Source organism: Pristis pectinata, chromosome 6, assembly GCF_009764475.1.
Source record: "Pristis pectinata isolate sPriPec2 chromosome 6, sPriPec2.1.pri, whole genome shotgun sequence".
NCBI classification, from domain to species: domain Eukaryota; kingdom Metazoa; phylum Chordata; class Chondrichthyes; order Rhinopristiformes; family Pristidae; genus Pristis; species Pristis pectinata.
The window spans coordinates 71,376,417-71,399,478 of record NC_067410.1 but is presented as its reverse complement, the minus strand read 5'-3'; the positions used below and the strand labels follow the sequence as shown (position 1 = coordinate 71,399,478).

General features: G+C 38.7%; 1 protein-coding gene across 1 annotated transcript in view; it reads left to right on the top strand.

Annotated features, from left to right (window-relative positions):
• Positions 1–23,062, top strand: part of LOC127571531 (calsyntenin-2-like) — a 422,857-nt gene that overhangs the window by 355,938 nt on the left and 43,857 nt on the right. The window contains 1 exon segment of the mRNA XM_052017987.1: positions 16,999–17,161. Within this exon segment, the coding sequence (XP_051873947.1) occupies positions 16,999–17,161 (163 nt within the window).

Sequence of the window (23,062 nt, the reverse complement as noted above, 5' to 3'; positions counted from 1 at the left end):
GGAAATAGCAAGATTTATTCTAATGCACTGAATTAAATTTGATTGAAGGTCATTAAATTTAGTGAAAATTGTATCTATGGCATGTCAATTATTTCTTCAAAGAAAGATCTCATTAGTTAAAAAAAACACAGAATGTAAAAGGACCTTGTGCTGATGAGCCAGTCTGTTGACGTAGCAATAATGCTGTCTTGTGAAGAGCCTGCATAATTTTAAACATAAATAGTAATACAACATGAGAAGATCACAAAAAAACTCCTATTTAAATTTAGTAAAATGTAACAATGGGTTAATTTGGTAGAGGAATTGTAACACTACTCTTACCATTAATGCCAGTTTTATTGCTTGTATTCAGGGTAAATTTTAAATATTAAAATGGCTGTAGTATAGAATAATATTTAACTCTAGTCAACAATATCAACACAATTTTACAAATAAAGCTTTAATAATTTTAGTACTGGAGGCTGCTTAAGTCAACAGCTTCTGAGGTTGATCTAATTCAATATATAGTATAGAAAGACTATTTTCCTGGAAAATATTGTATTGTTTATGACAAGATGTATGAAGAGTATTAATTATGTTATTGCAAGCAACAAGAACATTGTATTCATTTTTGTGGTGCTTTTAAAGAAGCAAAACATCTAAGCTGATTCATAGTACTGTTATCACATAAAATTTGATACCATGTGACAAGGAGGTATCAGGGCATATGTTCAAAGGCTTGAACAATGAGGTGGAGTTTAAGGAATGGAGAGGCAGAGCAGATTAGGCAAGAATTTCCCAAATTTAGAGCCTCAGCTGCTAAAGACCCAGTCACCAGGGTGAAGCAATTAATACTAGGAACTTAAAATGGGCAGTATTTGAGGAATGCAAAGACCTTGGAGGCTTGTATGATGAAGAAGGTTAGAGATTGGGAGGGTTGAGGCTTTAGATAGATTTGAAAACAGGGTTGAAAATCTTGTAATCAATGTTTCACTGGTCCAGAACCCAATATTGAATAGAACTGGGGGATGGGTGAATAGGACCTGGTTTGAGGTAGTGTACCAGCAGAAGAATATTGGATGAGTTCAGGCTTATAAAGCTTCATCCATCTCTTGGGTGGCTGGCCAGGAGAATACTGTGACAATTCTGAGCTGAAAATGGTATGAATCGGGACTTCTGCACCAGATGAGGTGAGGAAGGCATGGACATGGGCCTGAGCTACCACCTCATTTTCACAGACAAGAGTGAAAATGAGATGGTAGCTCCATCACATGGAGATGGTTTGGTTATTAACAGCTTGACAGCAGACAGCAATCAGGAGGAGGGATCAAGTCAGTTGCTCAAACGGACATTGTAAAGGGACTGAAGAGTGGTTTTCCCAACAGTTAACTGGAAAAATGTTCTGCTTATTCAGGAATGTATATTGGACAACAGTGTGACAAAACTAAGGTAATGAAGGGGTCAAAAGAGGTGGTGGTATGGCAGGGGTATATGCCATCATGACTACATATTAACTTGGTTGCTTACTTCTCAACATTTGCAAAAATAACTGACATAAAATTAAACCCATTCAGATGGGTAATATGATCCTGGACAATCTGATATGAAGACTTCAGATGGAAAACCTTCTACCCAATTGGGAAGCTGCCTAATGTCCTGACCATTATACAGTGTTAGCATTTCCTTATCATGCAATTGGTGTGACTAACTTCTGACTTGTTTCAACAGTCTGTACAGTTAAACATTGTCACTCTGAATAACTTATAATTCAGGGTGCTTCATCTAGCTGAGCAAGAGATATCCATTTTATTTCAGTGACTACTGTTCTGGCAGGGTTCTGATTATTGTCAAACGTCCAAAAGAATTGATGTCTATGGCTGAGCACAGTGTTGCCAAAAATGAAACCATGCATGACCATGTACTCTGCAGTGTGCATTTATAAGGTAACAGTTAAGCTCTATCAATATGCATTGTAACTAAATGAAGGAAAACCTAGACTAAGCATTTCCCCATGGAAAAAATAGTGACTGTTAAATTTAATTGGTCTGTTTTCCTCACAGAGATATCTTGTTTTGGATCAGTACTTGCACGTGAAATCTCTCTTATAACAAGGGTTACTATGATTGTTTGATAGTCCTCATGTGTCCCAGAGAGATTCCATTGACCTAATCAGAAATTGGTGCTTCAGCTCACCCTGGATGCACTTAAGGATGAGGAAACCTATTATTGGCTAGATACTGTTGGAGGGCTGTCTGCTTTTTAATGTGTGGCATTGGCTTTTCTTTATTTATAGCTCCAGCAGCTGTATTTCTTTTCAATCTTTTTATTGGTTTTCAAATTAATTCAGATTGATATATAGCATCAATATTTATACATGTAATACAGAGAGATCAGGATAACAATCATAGCATATATAATCATAAAGAACAATAAAATATAAAAAAAATCTGTAGATCCAACGACCTCTTAGTAAATGAATATAATATAAAAGAAAGGAAAGAAAAAGATTTATTATATAAATTTTAAATAAAACCCAAATCAATAAAAAAATTATAAACAATATAAACTAAACAAAAAAAAACTTTTTAAAAGAAAAACAAACAACAAAAAAAAAACTGGGCTAAAATTTCTCAGTAGAAACAGAGCAATATTATGTCATCAAGTCCGTTCCTCCAAGTTGGAAAGTTATTGAAAGGGGATCTACATCATGTGAAAATATTGAATAAATGGACTCCAAATATCTTCAAATTTAAGCGAGGGATCAACAGTACCACTCCTAATTTTTTCCAAGTTTAAACATGATATAGTTTGAGAGAGCAGCTATATTTAAATGTTGCTTGCACTCTGTGCTGAGGAACAGGGTAAGTGTCGATAAATCAGAGAATCGGTTGCACAGGGGTGTGCTTGTATAGGTATTTACCTTGTAACTAAGGGCCAAGTTTGTGATCAATTTTAGGCAAGGTGGGTCTTCTGGCCATTTTGAGGGAAAGGGACTTTGATGAGTGACCATTTGTTGAGATGGATGCAATTACCATTTTCACAAAATATAGAGATTAGCACCTTTTAGCTTCAATAATTGTCATGATATACATGAAGGAATTGGAAGATGGAGAAATCCCAGGGAAGTAGTGCATTTTTTTTTGAAGATTGCAATTTAACCAAAGGAGAAAAAAACAAGGAGAATATGCTGAGCATGCATAAAACACTTGTTGATCTACAAGCAGGATATTGATTCGCTGGACTACGCGGAAGATGTGAAGACCCTAAAAGAGGGTAAGATCAACAGGGAAGAACATGGCACAGATTCTTTGACTGGATTCTTTACTGTACTTGGGGAATTGATCTAACCTCGAGCTTCATTTTCGCATGCAGTCATTTGCCAGTGAACTGCAGCCAGCAATTTCAGAACTTTATACACATCTATGTGTAAATCCCAAAGTTAGTCACATTTATACATCCACAATGTTGTAGCTCGTAAAAATAGCTCATTATGTCCCACCTCAGTTTGTGCTGTAGGTACACTGTATAAATAAATGCTAACCAGAGCAATATATCTCATTTTTGTTCCATACATTATTTCAAGAAATGGTTTATGGAGAGTTTCAGCTCCATTTTAGATATTGTCTCTGATACAGCAATACCAGACATCCACACAAGCAATTTGCATGTCTTGCCATCAGAAGTGTGCTCATTCTGTTCAACATTTAATCCTACAATAGTAATACTAAAAGAAGTAACAGTGCACCGATCTGCATTGAATATGTTGTATTTCTCAATGTTGCCAAATTTGTTCAATTTCTTTTTATTCAATTATGCATTGTCTGCCTTTCCAGGAACAGTACATAAAATAGAATCAATGTGACATAGAAGGCCACTTGGCTCATAGAGTTCATACCAGCTCCTTGTAGAGCAATCCAATTGGTCTCATGGCTCTAAGCGTTCCTGTAGTCCTACAAATTACTTTCTCTCAAGTACCTATCCAATTTCTTTTTCTGTTTCTACCATCATTTGAGGCAGTGGGTTCTACATAATAGCCACGCTCTGTGGAAGAAAAGTTTCCCCACATGTTTTAAGTAATGCATCATGGCAGCACAGTGGCATAGCTAGTAGAACTGCTGCTTTACAGCTCCAGCAGTCTGGGTTCAATCCTAAGGTCCAGTGCTGTTTGTGTGGAGTTTACACATTCTCCCTTTGACTACATGGGTTTCCTCTGGGGTTCCATTTTCCTCCCACATTCCAAATACATGCAGGTTGTTAGATTAACTAAATTACCCCTAATGCGTAAGTGAGTGGTGAAATCTGGGGTAGTTGATGAGAATAAAATGTTATTTGTGTAAATAGTTGCTTGATGGTCAGCACAGACACAGTGGGCCAAAGGACCCATTTCCATGCTGTTTGACCCTATAAATCTGTGAAACATTCCCCTTGCATCCTTCCCTTTCACCTTAAATGTATCCTTCGTCCTCAAGCCACCTGTTAATGGGAACAGCTTCTCTTTATTTACTCCATTGAAACCTATCATGATCTTGTAAACCTCAGTCAGCTTTCCTGTCAATCTTCTTTGCTGAAAGGATAACAACCCAATCTTCTCCAGTCTAACTTTGTAGCTGAAATCCATCAACCCTGCAACAATTCTAGTAAATCTTTTCTCCTGCCTCTTTAGGACCTTCACATCCTTCCTGAAGTGTAATGAACAAATTGGGATACAATACCTTATTGTTGCCTAGCCAGTGTTTTGTAAAGGTTTAAATAACACCCCTGCTTTTATACTGTATGCATCTACTTATGGTTAGTACTTTCCTTTTTGCTAAATTTTACAAACTGTCACGTGCACACTCTCCAAATGTCAGCTTGAAATTGATGGAACTAATGTGAAGCTAAAGTGTAAAGATTGACTTTTGGAGTCTGGTACTACACGGGACTAGATTCTATCATTGGTTAACTGATGCAGAAATTTCAAATGTTTTAACTATTATCCTTCAGGGGAGAAAATGTGCCACTTTTGTTGTCCAGCCTGTACATTACTTCGTTTCAGTGGCCTCTTGAGTCATGAAAATGCTTAGCTTTGTAAACAACCCAGAAGGCCCATTACATTTCCTTAGAACATCGAGAAATAAATATGCCCTTGGTAGTTGCTCATATAGGTGAACACAGACTGAAGAAAGGGCATCTGTGTTAAATCAGATCTCAAAAGCCAATGAGTACTTTTGTGTTACTGCTTCTGATTGCTATTATTTAAGTTTAAATGTTTATTGTTGCCTGGAAGCTTGAGCTAACTTTAAGCTGTTCTCTACTTGCCTGGTTAATATTAAAATTATTGATGCAATAAACTCTTCCAGGTAAACTCAAAAGTAGTCAGCAGCATCTGCACATTAACTGCAGATAAGAATTGTCCAGGGCACAGTATGAACAGAAGAAGTCTGTCATATTGTAAGTCTGTGAATGATGGACAAGCAGAGGGGATGATTCTGTTGTCAGCCTTTCCCCTGTTACATAGTCCATTGCAATGTAAAGGTGAAACACGGAGAATCTACAAAACCAGCCCAAGTTGGACAGGTGTTTGAATGATGGGCAGCTGTGGGACTACATGACTGATTTTCTCTTTTGTTGGAGTAAGAGTGAAGTACAAGCTGATGGGCTCAGAGTTATTATTTTCACCACAAAAGCTTAAAGCACAGAGGTTTCCTGTGAGTACCCAAGATGGTTTAGTAGCTAATAGCATTGCCTGATGTGCTACAGCATCATATGAATAGTAAGGCCCCATCTTTGCTAATAGAGTGCTGTTGGACCAATGGTCAAATCACTGCCATTGGCATCAGTGCCTTTTTATTGCCATGTTTACAGGATGTGGAAATTGCTGGTGATGCTGGAATTGATTATCCATTCCTAATTGTCCCTGAACAGAGGAGTTACTTAAGAGTTATCCACAATGGATTCACATTTAGCCCCCATTGAGGAAGGATAGCATATTTTGTTCCGTGAACATGTGTTTTTACAATACAGTAGTTTCATGGTTACTGAAATCAGCTCTTGTAAGAAATATGCAGATTCTTTTAATTACTTGAATAATTTAAATGCCATGGTGAGATCTGAGTACATGACCGTGGATCAACATTTCAAAACTTTGGCTGGTAGTCCAGTAACTTAACCAGTAGCTTCTTAGCTAGAAATGAGGAGACTATCATCATTGCTCCTAGTCCTGATCTGTGCTGGTATCTGTTTGTATGTGCGCTGGGCAAAATAACAGAGAATTGGCTGTGATGTCTCAATACAGTTCAAAGAGCTTACCCCCAACTAATACCTAGCCTCCTGCAAGAATCTTGGGTACTTGCAAGTTCCCATGCAATGATAGCCTACAAAAGAGAAATAATGTGACTAAAGGAAGAATAACAAAAGAGCAACTTTGTTTTGTTTATTTAATCATACTCAAGGCTGGAAATATCTATATCAAAGAAGAAACCTGGTAAGCAAATAGTTAATTCATTGGAGATGTATACATTTGAAATTCATTCTCATAAAGTAACTAATCTTTCATCTAAATACCCAAAGGAAAGAGTAAAGATGAATTATGTCTTTGTTTTGAAAACATCCATTATAATTTTCTGAGTTCCAGGTCCTGGGAGCCACAATAATTTCAGATGTGTCATAAATATTAACCACTGTGGCAAATCTCACTATATCACCTTCTTTGGTTCTTGTTCACTTTGACGTTAGGCTAGCATTTTGAAAAGAAAATTGAATGTCATATGCTAACAGACAGAAGAGCTTTGTTCCCTCAGGGACAGAATAATGTAGGAAATAATTAGGGATTGTACCTTTCATTGTACAACTTTTTTTTTCCCTTGGTGACAACATAATTTTCTGAGAGGAGTACATTGTTATTTTTCTCTAGAAGATTTGTATCCAGAATATGCAAACAATTTATGCCCTATGCAAATTGAGGGGCTCACTGTGGGAGTTCTATAAGGTGTATAAATTGCAGAGTGCACAATTTTTCCTCTTGCCATTTCCCTTAATTTTTGAGAAATTTGTGATAGGCGTATAAAAGCATTTTCCACTTTAATGAGCAACACTGTGCAACATCTTAGTGAAGTATGATCCTGTGCTAGTAATATTCTGTCCTTTTATCATATCCCTGCACTTTCTGTCAGAGACAAAATAGCAAAACAGGTAGAAATTCATCCTCCATTGCATGTGCTAAATATGGAGTGTAGTAATGTATGTTTGCTGAACTCTGCTTCTGAAATTCTTTTCCATTGAATCAGTGGAACTTCTCACATTTGTATTAAATCATTCATGATATAAACTTCAAAAAGAAACAAACCATGTAATATTTATGCATACATTCTATTTTTGTGTAAACTGTTGCATTTATTTTCCAAGTACAATTTAAGATAGCTTCCGACAAAAACTGCATTTCCTAAAGAAGAATTTTTATCTCTTCATGTTCACGTTAACAGCCAAATAATAAATGATGAGGTGAGAGCCCGCTGGTCATAACGGTGACCTCTGTTCCTAAACCAACCCTCTAGTCTTCTTCAAGGCTATTTAATCCTGCAGTATACAGCAATTACCTTTTAATGTCCCAACTTCTTAGGCTCCTTTTGACCAACACTTTTCAGGTGTCTGCTCATCCTTGTACTACTTGCTGCACCACTTTTTTGATCTATGTTACCATCCATTACCCATTCATTTTAAATGTTCACAGCTAATCTTATCATGTCTGTTTCACTAAGTGCTATTGATGCTGTCTTGTCCTTGGCTCTAATGTCTTGTTTCTGCTCTTTGTTCTGTGTGCCTTGTGGCCATTGAGCAGTTATCAGCACTGCTCATTCACCTCAGTCATACTTCTAAAGGAAACAGATTCCATCATCATGTGTTCAACTGCCTCCCAGCCCACATGGAAATGAGACAGGACATATTTAATTTGCATGCATAATACAAATTATTTTCCAAATTATTTAATATACCTGATTTTCCCTGGAGCCATTAAGTATATTACTTGGTATGGAGAGCAATTGAAATAAATCAAGCTTCTTCTACAACTGTTTTGGTCAATAATTTGATATAATTTTTATTCTATTTTGTCTCATGACTGGAGCAAGTATAGCATCAAAATGCTTTCTCATGCTATTTGCTGATTATTTTCTCTTTATTTCAATTTCAATTAATTTATTCTTAAAGATAAAAGAGCAAGAAAAACTAACCATGTGATGTAAGGTTCAGACATATTGTATATTTCTGTTATCCTTCTGGAAAATTGTACTATATAAGAATAACTTTTGAACCTGGATATTAACAAATAATCTGGGTTCCTCTGGATGACAAAGCTAGGTATGCTGAGATATGTGGTCTACAAGATTAGTAGTTGATCTGCAGTGTTGACTGATCAAGCAAAGCTAGAAAGGTGCATTATTATAACTGCCCTTAATGCAATGGACTGTGATAAATGTGAATTACCCAGGTTGTCAAAACCTGATAGCTGTTCTGTGAACATTAACAGCAGATTCTTGGATATGGTTAACATTGGGGTAGGTTGTGGTGGCCCCATTATCATGATTATTATGTCATTCAGGGCAAAGTACCATGTGGGTCTGCTCTCTACTTCTGAATGTGCCTCACCGATGCAAGAGAAAAATTGACTGCATCTTTGAATAAGTAGAATTGCAACAGTGTAAGCAACCGCAGGTTGTCAGTAACATTGACGATGATATACTGCTCAGTCAGCAGCAAAACCGCTTGAGATCTCAAAAGCTCTCTGTTGGGAAGCTGTTGGACAAGTGCCCTGCCTACAGATGCCGTGTGGCTCTTGTTTGTTGTGGCTTGCACTCCATTTGCTTTCCAGACTTGAGCCTTCCTATTTTCAATATTTGTCAATCAGCAATCTCTTTTACTAGTGAGCTCCCTGGCTGCAAGTTCTGGCAAAGTTCTAATCATTTGTCGTTCTGTTAAATCATACTGTTCTACATGTTCTCCTGCCAAAAGCTCATTTGTTCAATGAACTTACAAAAGGCATTTGTTTAATATTTTGGTTATATTATTGCAAGAGTGAACAAGAGTCTATATATTGTTATGTGCAAATATATATTTGTATTTGTTGTACCACTCACTAGCACACTATATGCTGTGTTTAAAAAAAACACATGTTCTATAACTCAGCAGCACATGGCCATTATTCTGAAAATAAACACAATGAGAGCCACAGATTTGAAATCTGAGAAGTGAATCTTAAAATATAATTAAGAAACAAATCAGTGGGAAGAACAAGATGGGCTAGTGAATAAAATTCCCTACCACATGGAATGATGTGAATACTTATCAAAGACTTATCAAAAAAATAACAGCAGTAACACATGAAGATTGTGCACCTGGAGTGAATGAAAGATGGCTGGAATAACTCCATTGCTCCAGCCTTTGATGAACCAGGAGGCTGTCAACATTGTGGGGGAATTTGGAAAATGTAAGCAAAAATATAAACTGGCATTCAGCAGTTTGCTAAAAGGCATCAGTAACGAAGAAGAGTTCAGCTCCCTTATGAATGGGAGGTAAAGGATTGGATGTTTTCAGTGGTTGGGAAATAAGAGTCGGAGAATAAAAGTCCTGACAAGATCTTCAAAAAGTTCAGCATTCACCTTGATCTGAAATCAAATTCCTGGATCTCCAGATACAAGTTTCAAGACCTGAGGCAATTTCTTTACACTGTCTAGAAACACAGCTAGTAAGTGTAAATTCAAGGAAATGAAAGAAAAGATCATGGACCAACTCATTTGGGGGCTCAGCATACCCAGAAAAGCAGAAAGCTTTGCTGGTGAAGGAGGAGTTCACTATAGCACAGGCTCTAGAATCAACCAGAACACAGGAAGCCACAAATAGACTGATTAAGACATTGACTACTCAACTACTCTCACAGCCAACCTCCAAGGAACGGAATCGGGGTTGATGTAGTCAACAAAAACAAAGGAATGAAAACCTTACTGGAATAAAGCTGCATAGCATCTGCCAATAATTACAAGGTTCACAGAAAGAACTGTCCAGGATATGGATCAAGCTATAAATCACGTGGTAACTGCAACCATTGGGAGAATATATGCACCCTCAAAATGTAAACAGCAAGAGGAAGATGAGGGATCAAGGTATGAACATACGCTTCTGGAAATGTGGGAAAAAAACAAAAGTAAGTAAGATCAGAGTTATAAGAATTATACAAGAGGAATTACGGATGCGGTCTCTGCAAGTGATTCAGGTGTGGCCTGAGCAAATAAGGAAGCAATAAGATGTTTTAAAAGATGATCGCTTACTGGATAGTTGTGTTTTACTGGTTGTACTCAGGATCATCATACTGAAAAAGGTGCAACGAAAATCACTGAAGAAGATGCATGAAGGTCACATATATGGAGAACTGCTACCTACGAGCTTGAATGGCTATATAATGCTATATTTACTAAGGTATCGAGAGAATAGTGACAGTATGGATGGCAGAAGTGCAGAAGTACACAACAAAAGAGGTAGTGGCTACTGAAACACCACCTAGGCCATGGCATACCTTTAGAGTAAGTAGTCTACAACTATGAGACACATACAACAAAAACACTTGCCTTCATCAGTCAGGGTACTGAGTCATGAGAGACATAGGTAGGGTAGATAGAGTCTTTTTCCCAGGGTAGAAATGTCAAATACTGGAGGGAGTAGCTTTTAAGGTAAGAGGGGGAATGTTTAAAAGAGAAGTGCGAGGCACAGAAAGTGGTAAGTGCCTGCAACTTGCTGCTATGGGAAGTGGTGGAATAGTGATGTTTAAAAGACACTTAGGCAGGCACATGAACATGCAGCAAATGGAGGGATATGGATCATGTGCAGGCATGTGGGAATAGTTTAATAGTTGGCACAGACGTCATGGGCCAAAGGGCCTGTTCCTGTGCTGTACTGTTCTATGCTTTATGTTCTATGTGGCTTGTAATCTGAAAATAAACATGATGTGGGCCACAGATTTAAGTTTTAAAGTGTAATTAAGAAAAAAGAGCTCCAGGAATGCAAGACATAATCATTTTATTTGCTTGTAGATCATAATACCAAATAGACTGTTCAGTTGATTACCAAACAGCTTGAGCTTTGCCATTAAGGAGGTTGCAGCCAGTAACAGGACAGTAATCAGCATGTGGCTTCATTTCAATTAAAATATTTTAGAGAGAGTTTTACATTGTTGTAAAAGAGGAAATTTGGAAACCAGTATGTGCCTTGTACAGTTTAACAAGTAGCACAATGCAAAACGGGGTGGGTCTTCCTGAAGTAGGCCCATTCCCTGGAATTACTGCACTTGGCCCCACCAACCTACACTTTCCTGAGCTAGGTGAGGAGGGCGAATCCCACTGACCTTCTGCAGCTGCGGGTTGGGTCGCAAGATAGAGTGACGTCCAAGTGATGATAAGACCCAAGGTGGAGTTGTCCTGATGCCCTACCCTCTGAATGGACTGTCAGTCTTTAGCAGAAGCCAAAGCTGAGGCTGGAACTTCACCTACAGCTTCACCTGCTCTCAAAGCCATGAGGATTTCTTTTACAATCTTTATATCTTTCTGATATTTGAAAATGTAATTTTATTAAAACAAATGAAGGTAAATGAAACCTAAACCAATAAGAACAATAAAGGAAGGTAATTTAAAAACAAATCACATTCTCAGGCTAAGAACCACTTTTCCTTGGTGAAGAATGAGTTCTCCAATGGGATGAGAGAGGTATTTCCCCAGCAAGACTGGATACCACCATGTAGCTCCATCTGAAGTCCAGCGAGAGAGAGCAGAGATCAGGTGTGGCTCTGCCTATCATTATGTTCAGGCTTGTAGCAAATCTGCCAAAATCTGAGACTTCCATCCTTTGGAGTTGTCTAACGCTGCCAGTTCTCTTCAGAAGCCTTGGCTTCGCCCAGCAGGGTTTGACATGTTGTTTCATGCTGCTGCTGAGGTGCAGTTGAGTGTAACTGGAATAAAAGCAGAAATTTGGAATATTCAGCACACCAGCTTTCCACCTTTAGAAAGAAACTATGTGCATATTTCACTAACCTATCATTGGAAAAATGTGAGAGAGAAAAAAGAATGAGACATACAGGTTTTAAGCTGAAACTGAGTCTCAAGGGAAGGAAAGTGGGGAGGAAAAGTTAAACGCAATGTCTGTTATTAGGTGCAAGGCACAAGGTACAAACCAACAAAAAAAAATGCAAGGTAAAAGAGGATGGTAGTCAGAGAAGAAACAAACTACTGCGGTGTCTTTTTTTAGGTCACATGTTTTAATTGTTGGACAGTTGAAAATTAATCCACTTGGTTACAACATGTGCTCAATTCAAGGGCAACTTCTTATTCTCAAGCTGTGAGCAGTAATAAATTTGTTGTTACTGTCAACCTTCTTCAGTCTCCTCATCCACAATGGACAAGATTGTGCCCCAGTCCACTTATTTGCCTACCAGAGATGTCAAATGCTTGTTTACCTGCTAGTAGTTCTCCTCAGTGTGTTCACCTAACCATTGAACTTCATTGTTTATGGACCTTTAGGATTAAACCAAGTGCTTTCCAGACTCATGAATTAATTCCACTCCCCTCCATTGCTGACAGTGAGGTGTCAGTTTCATTTACCTGGGTAAAGTGCACAAACAGCTGTACAAATCCAGATTGTTGGAACTCATTCCACAGAATGCAGCAGAAAGGGCATTCCCTTGAGAAATATCAGTTGACTATTGCTTATGTAAATGAGCATTAGAAATTTTAAATATTCTATTCAACAAATTAAAAGGAAAGTCATCTGGATTTTCTTCGAGTGTAAGTAATGTTACACAGCAGTCAATTTTATTTTTCTCATGCAAATCTGACCAATTAAAGCTGAATATTCTCAGTTATTGGTCAAAAATAATAATCATAATCCTGGGCAAATGAAGTCTGCTGTTGTGACTTTGAATGAGCCACATGGAGACCATTAGATGTAAAAGGTCTTTATTCAGCACAAGCAGACACTCAGAAGGAGACCTGATGGAAGGCTGTCTCCAAGGTGAGTCTCTCAGTGGAACGCAGAGTACCATTGAGGTTTATACTCATAAGTATAAAGATAACAGCAGGTGATTGCATACAATTTCACTTGTTACAATTGCACAGCTTACATCAATATTTTGAGTGCAGACAAATGGTTCCATTGAATTTCATGTTTACCATGGGAGCATGTCTTTCACTGATGAAACGCCTCTAGAGGAATATTCAAACACCTTTGCTGGGACAAACTAATTCACATGGATGGTCTAAAAACTTCTGAGGACAGAGACCCCAGGCACTCAAAGTTAGTGTTATGGGAGATGAGTCTCTGAATACACAGACACCCAATTATTGATTGCTTAGCTGAAGATGTCTGATGCCTGGTTTGATGCAGGCCAATTAGCACAGCCCCATTTGTCTATATGTTTGGTCAATGCATATGAGAATGTCTTATGGTTGTGTCAGTTTTTAAACCATATCTCTTAAGTGGCCACCTACTGTGAGTCAGCAGTCAGCTCTCTTCAGACAGTGGTGCTTATTCGTACAGTGGTGCTTATTCATGCAGCTGTGCTTTTAATTTCAAAGGTGATTACTGCTTTCAGTGTACATTTTGAAATAGTTCATGAAGACTGGTTCTCATTTGTATTAATGGCTATTATATATTAAACTTCATACTTTGACTATGACTGCTTCTCCCTAATGTCTGTAATGATCTGTTACCATCATCACCAACTTTAAAATTCATTTTCCAAAGCAAATTAGCACTGCCACTAATCACCAGCAAGGCACTGAGCTTACTCATGCTATGGTATTAAGCTAAATGTTAGTCATGAATCAGAGCTGGCACCTAGATATTATGCACTAAGGAGACATAGGATTTTTATATTCCTCAGAAGTCCTTGGACTGAGAAATTAAGTAATTACAATAAAACGTATTTTACACAAATCTAGCAAAGAACTGCTATGTTTTAAAATAAGTTACTGATGGAATGAAAAATAGAGAGATTTTCTGAGGGCGATCAATTCTAGTCTTTGAACAATAATAAAATTCTGGTGACTACATCTGCTTTGAACAGACCCATTTACTTTCCTTTCTCAGTTCCTACACATAGGAGTTTCAAATTGAAAAGAAATCAAAATAAAATTAAATGCATTCATGAATTCAACTTTTAAATAGAGCTATCAATTCTTTCAGATTATATTTTTCAACAGATATTGGCTTATTAAACTTTTATCATGGTAATCAAATTTCAGTCAATTTTTTCCTGCATTTACCAAGAACAGGAAAGAATGTGCAATCTTTTAAATTATTCAAAATCCATAGTAGTGATAATGTGCAATCAGTGTCACAATATTTTAATATAATTTATTCTGCACAGCCGATAATGGTGTTATTAAGCACTGAAAGGAGGCTTGGTGTTGAATGATCTAGCATCAAAGTTGGATAACAGGATTATTGAATTACTTGAAAGGCAAAAACTGCATATGTTAGAAATCTGAAATGAAAACAGTGAATGCTGGAAAAAATCATCAGGTGAGGCAGCATCTGTGAGAGAGAAACAATAAACATTTCAGATCAATGACCTTAAAGCTGCAGAGAGGAGAAGGAAGGTAGGAAGAACAGTGATAGGGCAGAGACCAAAGTTGTCCAGATGATACAGCTGTTCTTGTGCAATCTTTGAGAGGGAAATTAATACCTGTTGATTTTAGCTCCTCTTTCTGGAGGAATGTAATTGAGAAGGATGAATGAGGGCAGTAGTGGGAAAAAAAAACATTTCTGAAACCTAGATACAGAAAGCAGAATTGCTGGAAATCTAAAATGAAAGGGAATGCTGGAAATACTCAGCAAATCAGGGAGCATCTGTGGAGAGAGAAAAAAACTGGATTTCATTTCCTCAGGCTATCTTCCCTCCATAACATCCAGCATCATAGCCCCCTAACCCTGCATAACTCGTCGCGTGATCCACAAGTGGGACTGTCCTGGAAGACCCATCGTTTCAGCCTGCTCTTCTCCCAACAAAGTTATTTCTTTCCACCTTCTCTCTCCTTATTCAGTCCCTTCCCACCAGCATCCCAGACTTCTCTGATACTTTCCATCACCTATTCCCAGACATCTTCATCCTTTGCATTTCTAGGATGGATTGATGACCCTTCACTTTTTTGAACTAGGCCCAATCGGTTACCCTCCACCACTGAACTCCAAGCTGAATTTGTTCTTGCATTGAACGAGTTTTTCTTTAACTCCACTCACTTTCCACAAGTCACTGATGTAACAACGGGAATTCACGTAGGCCCAAGCTATGATTGCCTCCTAGTGATATACGTGGAATAGTTCTGAAACAACTGTTTTTCCAGTATATTATTGATTGTGTTGCTGCTGCTTCCTGCACTTGTACATCATTTTTGCTGTCAGTTCCGACCTTGTTCCCATTTTTCATGTGATCCATATCTGACTCCTTCCTGACTCCCCTACCTCCATCTGAAAGGATAGTTTAGCAACCAGTACCTATTCTAAGCCCATCGACTTCCACAGCTATCGCATTTACACTTCCTTCCACCCTGCTGCCAAAAAGGATTCAATTCCATTCTCCCAGTTCCTCTGTCTTATCTGTTCTGATGATGACTTTCCTCATAACTGCTTATCTTCCTTTCCCTTTCCCCTCAACTATAGTTGAGGGAGCCCTCAATCACATCCCCTCTATTTCCCACACCTCTGCTCTTGCTATCTCCCAGTCAGAGCATGGATATGGTTTTCTTATCCTCGTGTTGCAACCACCAGCCTCCACGTTCCACAGATTATCAGGATCAGAATTAGAATCAGGTTTATTATTCACTGACTCATATGTCGTGAGATTTGTTGTTTTGTGGCAGCTAGTACAGTGAAAAGACATAACATTATTATAAATTACAAAATAAATAAATAGTGCAACCTCGATGAGATTCCACCACCAGATATGTCTCCCACCCCCACCCATTCCAGTATTCCAAAGGGACTATATCATTCACAACTCCCCAGTTTAATCACGTATCTCCACCAAATGGTTCCCTTCTCCCTGCATTTTCCCATTCAACCACAGAAAATGTAATACCTGCCTGTTCACCTCTTTCCTTCACGTTCTTAGGACTCAAACAATCCCTTCCAGGTGAAGCAGCCATTTCTTTGCACATCTTCCAATTTAGTGTGTTCATGATGTGGTGAAACCAACTGCAGGTTGGGCAACCACTTTGCAGAACATCTCCGTTCAGTTCACAAGGGTGATCCTGAGTTTCCAGTCACATGTTACTTTACTTCTCCATCCCACTCCCACATTTTGATTCCCTACACTATTTCCAATGATGCCCAACATAAACTTGAAGAACAACACTTCATCTTCCATCTAGGCATGTTGCAGCCACTGGGATTCAATATAGACTGCAAATGTTTCAGATAACCAGTATTTCCAGTTTATGTCAGAACTGGCCAGTTTTGACGTAACATCATTCAACTGTAACAGTTCGGTTTTTCTCCCTCCACAGATGCTACCTGATCCACTGAGTATTTCCAGCATTCTCTTCACTTTCAGATTTCCAGCAACTGGTTGCACCCTGCATCTCACAGTTTGAGCATTTTTTTCTCTTTCTATTGATCTTATTCATCTCCTTCTATTTGCACCCCTCCGGATCAACTATGATTGATAAGCATTGATAGCCCTCTCTTGGATGGCACTGAAAGCAAATGTGTCACTTCAACAAACTTGGTCTCCATCCTGTCACGTACATTCCCTTGGTTCTCTTTACCCTTTCGTCTTACTGCAACATAAAACACGCTTGATTCTCACTTTTTCAGTTCTGATGATGGATCATCGACCTGAAGTATTAACTGTTCCTCACTCCAAAGGTGCTGCCTGACCTGCTGATATCACCATTATTTTCTGTATTTACAATCATGTTACTTGTTGATCTTCTGCAAAACAAAAGTTCAAATGTACATCTGTGCTTTGACATGAAATAAAGCTGGAGGCTTTCTCCCTTTCAGATCTGTGACAAGGAATGGCATTATTACGTTATTAATGTTGAGTTTCCTGTGGTAACATTGTACGTGGATGGAGTGATTTATGACCCGTACCTGGTGACAGATGATTGGCCCATCCACCCGTCGCACATTGATATGCAGCTAACTGTTGGAGCCTGTTGGCAGGGTAAGATCTTCATTGGGGAAAGCAAGTAAAGGTTGGGTAGATGCTTTGATTTCAAAAGAGATTAAATATGGTCACATAGGCTGTACCAGCTTAATTCAACACATGTTTGGATATAAAAAAGTTGCGTTATAAAATGATTGAAATCTTTCATTTCTCAACTCCCTTTTAAGGTCTCTGTGGTTCATTGTGTAATATAATTCACTCTTCCTTTGTAACCATTTTCTTAAATGTATAATGATTACACAGAACATTGTGAAACAAAGGCTTGCAATCGTAACCATATATTGATAAAGTTTCGACAGTTTTGGTTGCTTGATTTTCACTGACTCAATTATTTACTAAATATGTTATGGTGTGCAAATAAAATGGTTGCTAATAAGATGTGGTATTCATCTGTGCCAAAAATTGCATAACAATGGTACAGGTTGGACCAGTTCCCAGCAACATCATCTGACATCCTGCTTAAGTGGTGAATGGTGACGCTTAATTTAGTTTATTCAAAAATAAAATATTGCAGATGCTGGAAATCTGAAGCAAAAATAAAAGGCTGTTAACAGATAACATCCATGAGGAGAAAACTGGTGACCAGTTCAGGTCAATAACCATTCTTCAGAACTTTCATCTGGAACCTATTACCCCATGATTGCAATTATGATTTAACCAGTTCTTCACTCTACCCTATTCAGGACTTTGACTATTTGCTGTCCCCCTGAATCTGCTTTTACTTGGTCTAAAAAGCTACTTAGCCTCAAAATTCAATCCCATGGTGCATGTTTTTAACCAAAGTGCCCCTGCACATCATGTCCTGAAGGAAACTGCTTCCTCAGAGAGCTTGAATAAGCTAACGTTGATCTGCTTTGTAGGGTTATTTTGCCACAAGTTTCTGTATTCTTTAGAAATGCTAGCCTTTTATCATTACTTTTTACAGATTGATGACAGATCTAAACCTGAAACATTTTTATCCTTCATAACATTTACTGCCTGACTTGATGAATGTTTCCAGTATTTAATTCTTAATTAAAATGCATTTAGATAAATTATAACACTCTTCATTCCATTCTCTTCGAGATGACTTAAACTTCACCAAGAAGCAATTATCAAATCTTTCTGGTATATCTATTTGAACACAGCACCAAATGGGGACATTTAGCAGGGTGTCAAAGAGTGAAGCAAAACACACAAAATGCTACAGGTCAGACAGCATCTTCTTGTGATTTTTAGTGGGAGCAAAATTATTGGCAAATATCATTGTTTTCCATTCTCTGCTAATAGCAACCATCACATTTAGCTGAAATCAAATAATTCTTCCATTCCTAGTGTATTTTAATTCTTTTGTGCATGAGAAATAAAGATGATTTGGAGGGAAGAGATTGTAATGACTTATAAAGTCTGATCAAATTTACAGTAAGTGGCATTAAAACTTTTTGAGGCTTCAGTTACTGATATATCTCTGTTAAAAATGTCAGATTGATCTGATGTTTGATATCCAGACATTATTATCTGACCATTGGTTTTATTTTTTTTCTGGTGAATTAACCAATGTTATATTTTAAATAGTCTGGACCATGATGAGGGTACTGACTAGTACTTTCAAATATCGTGAGAGTCCATCCATGTTTAATTTATGATTTTGCCTAAAATTGGCCGATTTTATATATCTTTGATTATAAAGTCATAGAGCAATACAGCACGGATACAGGCCCTTCGGCCCATGGAGTCCAGGCTGACCACAGTGCTCACCCAGCTAGTCCCAATTTCCTGTATTCGGCCCATATCTCTCTAAGCTCCCCCCCCCCCCCCCCCCCCACATGTGTGCAGTTTTGGGCCCTTTATCTTAGGAAGGATGTACTGATGTTGGAGACGGTTCAGAAAAGATTTACGAGGATGATTTCCGGAATGAAAGGGCTCACTTATGATGAGCGTTTGTCGGCTCTTCGACTGTGCTCAATGGAGTATAGAAGAATGAGAGGGGACCTCATTAGAAACATTTAGAATGTTGAAAGGACTGGACAGAGTAGATGTGGTTAAGCTGTTTCCCTTGGTGGTTGAGTCGAAGACTAGAGGGCACAATCTTAGAATTAGAGGGTACCGGTTTAAAACAGAAATGAGGAGAAATTTCTTTAGCCAGAGGGTAGTGAAATTATGGAATTCTTTGCCATGTACAGCTGTGGAGGCCCAATCATTGGGGGCGTTTAAGGAAGAGATTGATAGGTATCTAATTAGTCAAGGTATCAAGAGATATGGGGATAAGGCCGGAAATTGGGGCTAGATAGGAATAGTTTTAGTTTAGCTCATGGAGCAGACTCAATGGGCCAAATGGCCTACTTCTGCTCCCTTGTTTTGTGATCTTGTGAGGTACCTACCCAAGTGCTTCTTAAATGATCTTATTGTACCTAACTCAATCACTTCCTCGGGCAGCTCGTTCCATATACTCACCACCCTCTGTGTGAAAAAGTTGCCCCTCAAGGCCCTTTTAAATCTTTCCTCTCTCACCCAAAATCTCTGCCCCCCTAGTTTTGGACTCCCCTACCCTGAGGAAAAGACTGTTACCATCCACCTTATCTATGCCCCTCATAATTTTAAACATTTCTGTAAGATCACCCCTCTTTCTCCAATGGTCCAAGGAATAAAGACCTCACCTGGCCAACCTCTCCCTGCAACTCAGGCCATCTAGTCCTGGCAAAATCCTCAGAATCTTTTCTGCACTCTTTCCAGTTTAACCACATCCTTCCTATAACAGGATGACCAAAACTGTACACAGTACTCCAATTGCAGCCTCACCGATAACTTATACAACTGCAACGTGATGTCCCAACTCTTATACTCAGTGCCCTGACTGATGAAGGCCAGCGTGCTAAATGCCTTTTTCACTAGCCTGTGATGCCACTTTTAGCGAACTATGACTTGTTCCTCAGTTCCATTATTACTCCCTGGTACTCTACCAGTCATAGTGTAAGCCCTACACTGGTTTGACTTTCAAAATGCATAACCTTATATTTATCTGTATTGAAGTCCATTTGTCACTCCTCAACCCACTTCCCTAATTGATCAAGAAAACCCTGCAATCTACGATAACTTTCTTCACTATCAACACCACCTCCTAACTCTGTGTCATCCACAAACTTACAGATCAAGCCTTGTGCATTTGCATCCAAATCATTTATATAAATAACAAATAATAAGGGTCCCAACACTGATTCCTGCGGCACACCACTAGTCACTGGTCTCCATTCTGAGAAACAACCCTCAATCACCACCCTCTGCTTCCTACCTCCAACCCAATTTGGAATCCACCTAACTAGCTTTCCCTGGATTCCGTGGGACCTAACCTTCAAGGCCAGCCTACCACGCGGGTCCTTGAAGAAGGTCTTGCTAAAGTCCAAATAGACAACATCCACTGCCCTACCCTCATCTACCTTTTTGGTTACCTCTTCAAAAAAACTCTAAACGGTTCATCAAGCGTGACTTTCCACACACAAAGCCATGCTGACTCTTCCTAATCAGACTCTATCCAAATGCTGGTAGATTCTGTCCTTTAGAATTCCCTCCAGTAACTTCCCCACTACTGATGTCAGGCTGACTGGCCTGTAATTCCGTGGCTTGTCATTGCTACCCTCCTTAAACAACAGAACAATATTAGCCACCTTCCAGTCTTTGGGAACTTCACCAGTGGCTAATGATGAAGCAGATAGCTCCACAAGGACCGCCACAATTTCTTCTCTAGCCTCCCGCAAAGTCTAAGGATGCACTCAGTCAGGCCCTGGGATTTATCCACCTTAGTGCGCTGTAATGCTCCAAATACATCCTCCCTGGTAATACAAATATCCTCCAAAGCATCACCACTAGTTTCCCTTATTCCTGAGCAGCCATGATTTTCTCCTCAGTAAACACCAAGGAGAAGTATTCATTAAAAATCACACCCATCTCCTGTGGCTCAAGACATAGGTGACCCTGCTGATCTCTAAGGAGATCTACTCTCTCCCTGGCCACCCTTTTACTCTTAATATAACTATAGAACCTCTCGGGATTTTCCTTAACCCTACCCGCCAGATCCATCTTATATCCTCTCTTTGCCCTCCTGATTTCCCTCTTAGGAGTATTCTTAATCTTTTTATAGTCATCAAGGAATTCATTCATACCCAACCAGCTAAACCTAATATATGCTTCCTTCTTTTTCTTGACCAGAGCCTCAATATCTTTCATCAGCCAAGGTACCCTAAACTTGCCAAGTTTACCCTTCACCCTAACAGGAACATGCTGCTCTTGGACTCTTGATAACACACTCTTGAAAGCCTCCCATTTGCTATTCATTCCTTTCCCTTCGAACCGGCTCACCCAATTGATCTCTGCTGGATCCTGCCTAATTCCCCCCAAATTAGCCCTGGTCCAGTTTCGGACCCTAACTTGGATCTGTCCTATCCTTTTCCATCACTATCTTAAAACTAATAGAACTAAGGTCACTAAAGCAAAAGTGTTCCCTGACTGCCACTTCAGATACTTGCCCTGCCTCGTTCCCTAAGAGGAGGTCCAGTATTGCAACCTCCCGGGTAGGGCCCTCTATATATTGACATAGGAAACTTTCCTGGACACATTTAACAAATTCTACCTCGTCCAGGCCCTTAACACTCTGGGTATTCCAGTCAATACTGGGGAAATTGAATCTCCCACTAATACAACCCTATTATTCTTACAACTATGAGCAATTTCTCTGCACACCTGCTCTTTGGGTTCCCACTGACTATTGGGAGTTATATATACAGCTTATTATATATCTATTATATAAATATACAGCCCCACTAGGGTGACCCGCCCTTTGTTGTTTCTAAGTTCTACCCATATGGCCTCACTGGACGATCTCCCAAGAATTTCATCTCGAAGTACTGCTGTTATGTCCTCCCTTATTAAAAATACAGCTGGGAGGATTGTCATATGTTTTTATTCTGTTTTATTTGTTGGTCATATTTACTTGCATATCCTTTCACACCATTACTCTTGTGTTAAGGGTATTTAACAACATCTGAGACTTAACCCAGCAGCCACTGGAGTGACAGAATGCAGCCACAGTGTTCATTTTAGACATTCATTTTAAGGATCATTTAAATGAGCAGATTAGACTTTACAAATTATGTGTCAGCCTGTTTTGGAGCAAATTGATTGGACTTTTATTCCAAGTGCAAAGATTTCATGTTTTCTCATTTGCACCTTAACTAATTGGTTGAATGATTAATGTAAATGAAGGAAAGTGTTGCCATAGTAACAGATAGTTAATTAGCAATAGAGGTTATTTCTAATAGCTGTTGGACTGTAAAGACACAACTTCTGACAGGACCATCCAAGATTTGCTGAACTGGTAAGAAATTTTGGATGAAGGTACAGCTTTAGTTCTGGAAGAGGATATTACAAGCTTATTATGTTTATTCCACTGTGTACAACTAGATGCTGAAATTTGTAGTATAGTTTTGGGGCTATAATTAAATTAAGAGCTTTATGTTTAACCTCTGGGATTGTAAAAAAATATTCCAGATGGAGTGCATATACACTCTGGCTAACAACAAGCAAAAGTTCATTCCTGGGGTTAGTCTTGAAATGTTAAACCTGAGAACAATATCAGTGTCACCCCCCCCTCCCCCCCATTTAAAAAAAAGGGCCATTGGATAAAATGATACAAAAATACTGCAGACAAAGAAACCTTTAAAACCTTGTAACATATAACTAGGTTGAATTACAGCCATTAGAAATACCTACAAGGGCTAAAAGATGTAGACAGAGACATAGATTAGAATCATAGAGTCATACAGCACACAAACAGGCCCTTTGGCCCTCTGTAACCATGCAGATCATCAAGCAGCCATTTACATTAATTCCAGTATTATTCTTCTTACATTCCCAATAACTCCCTTT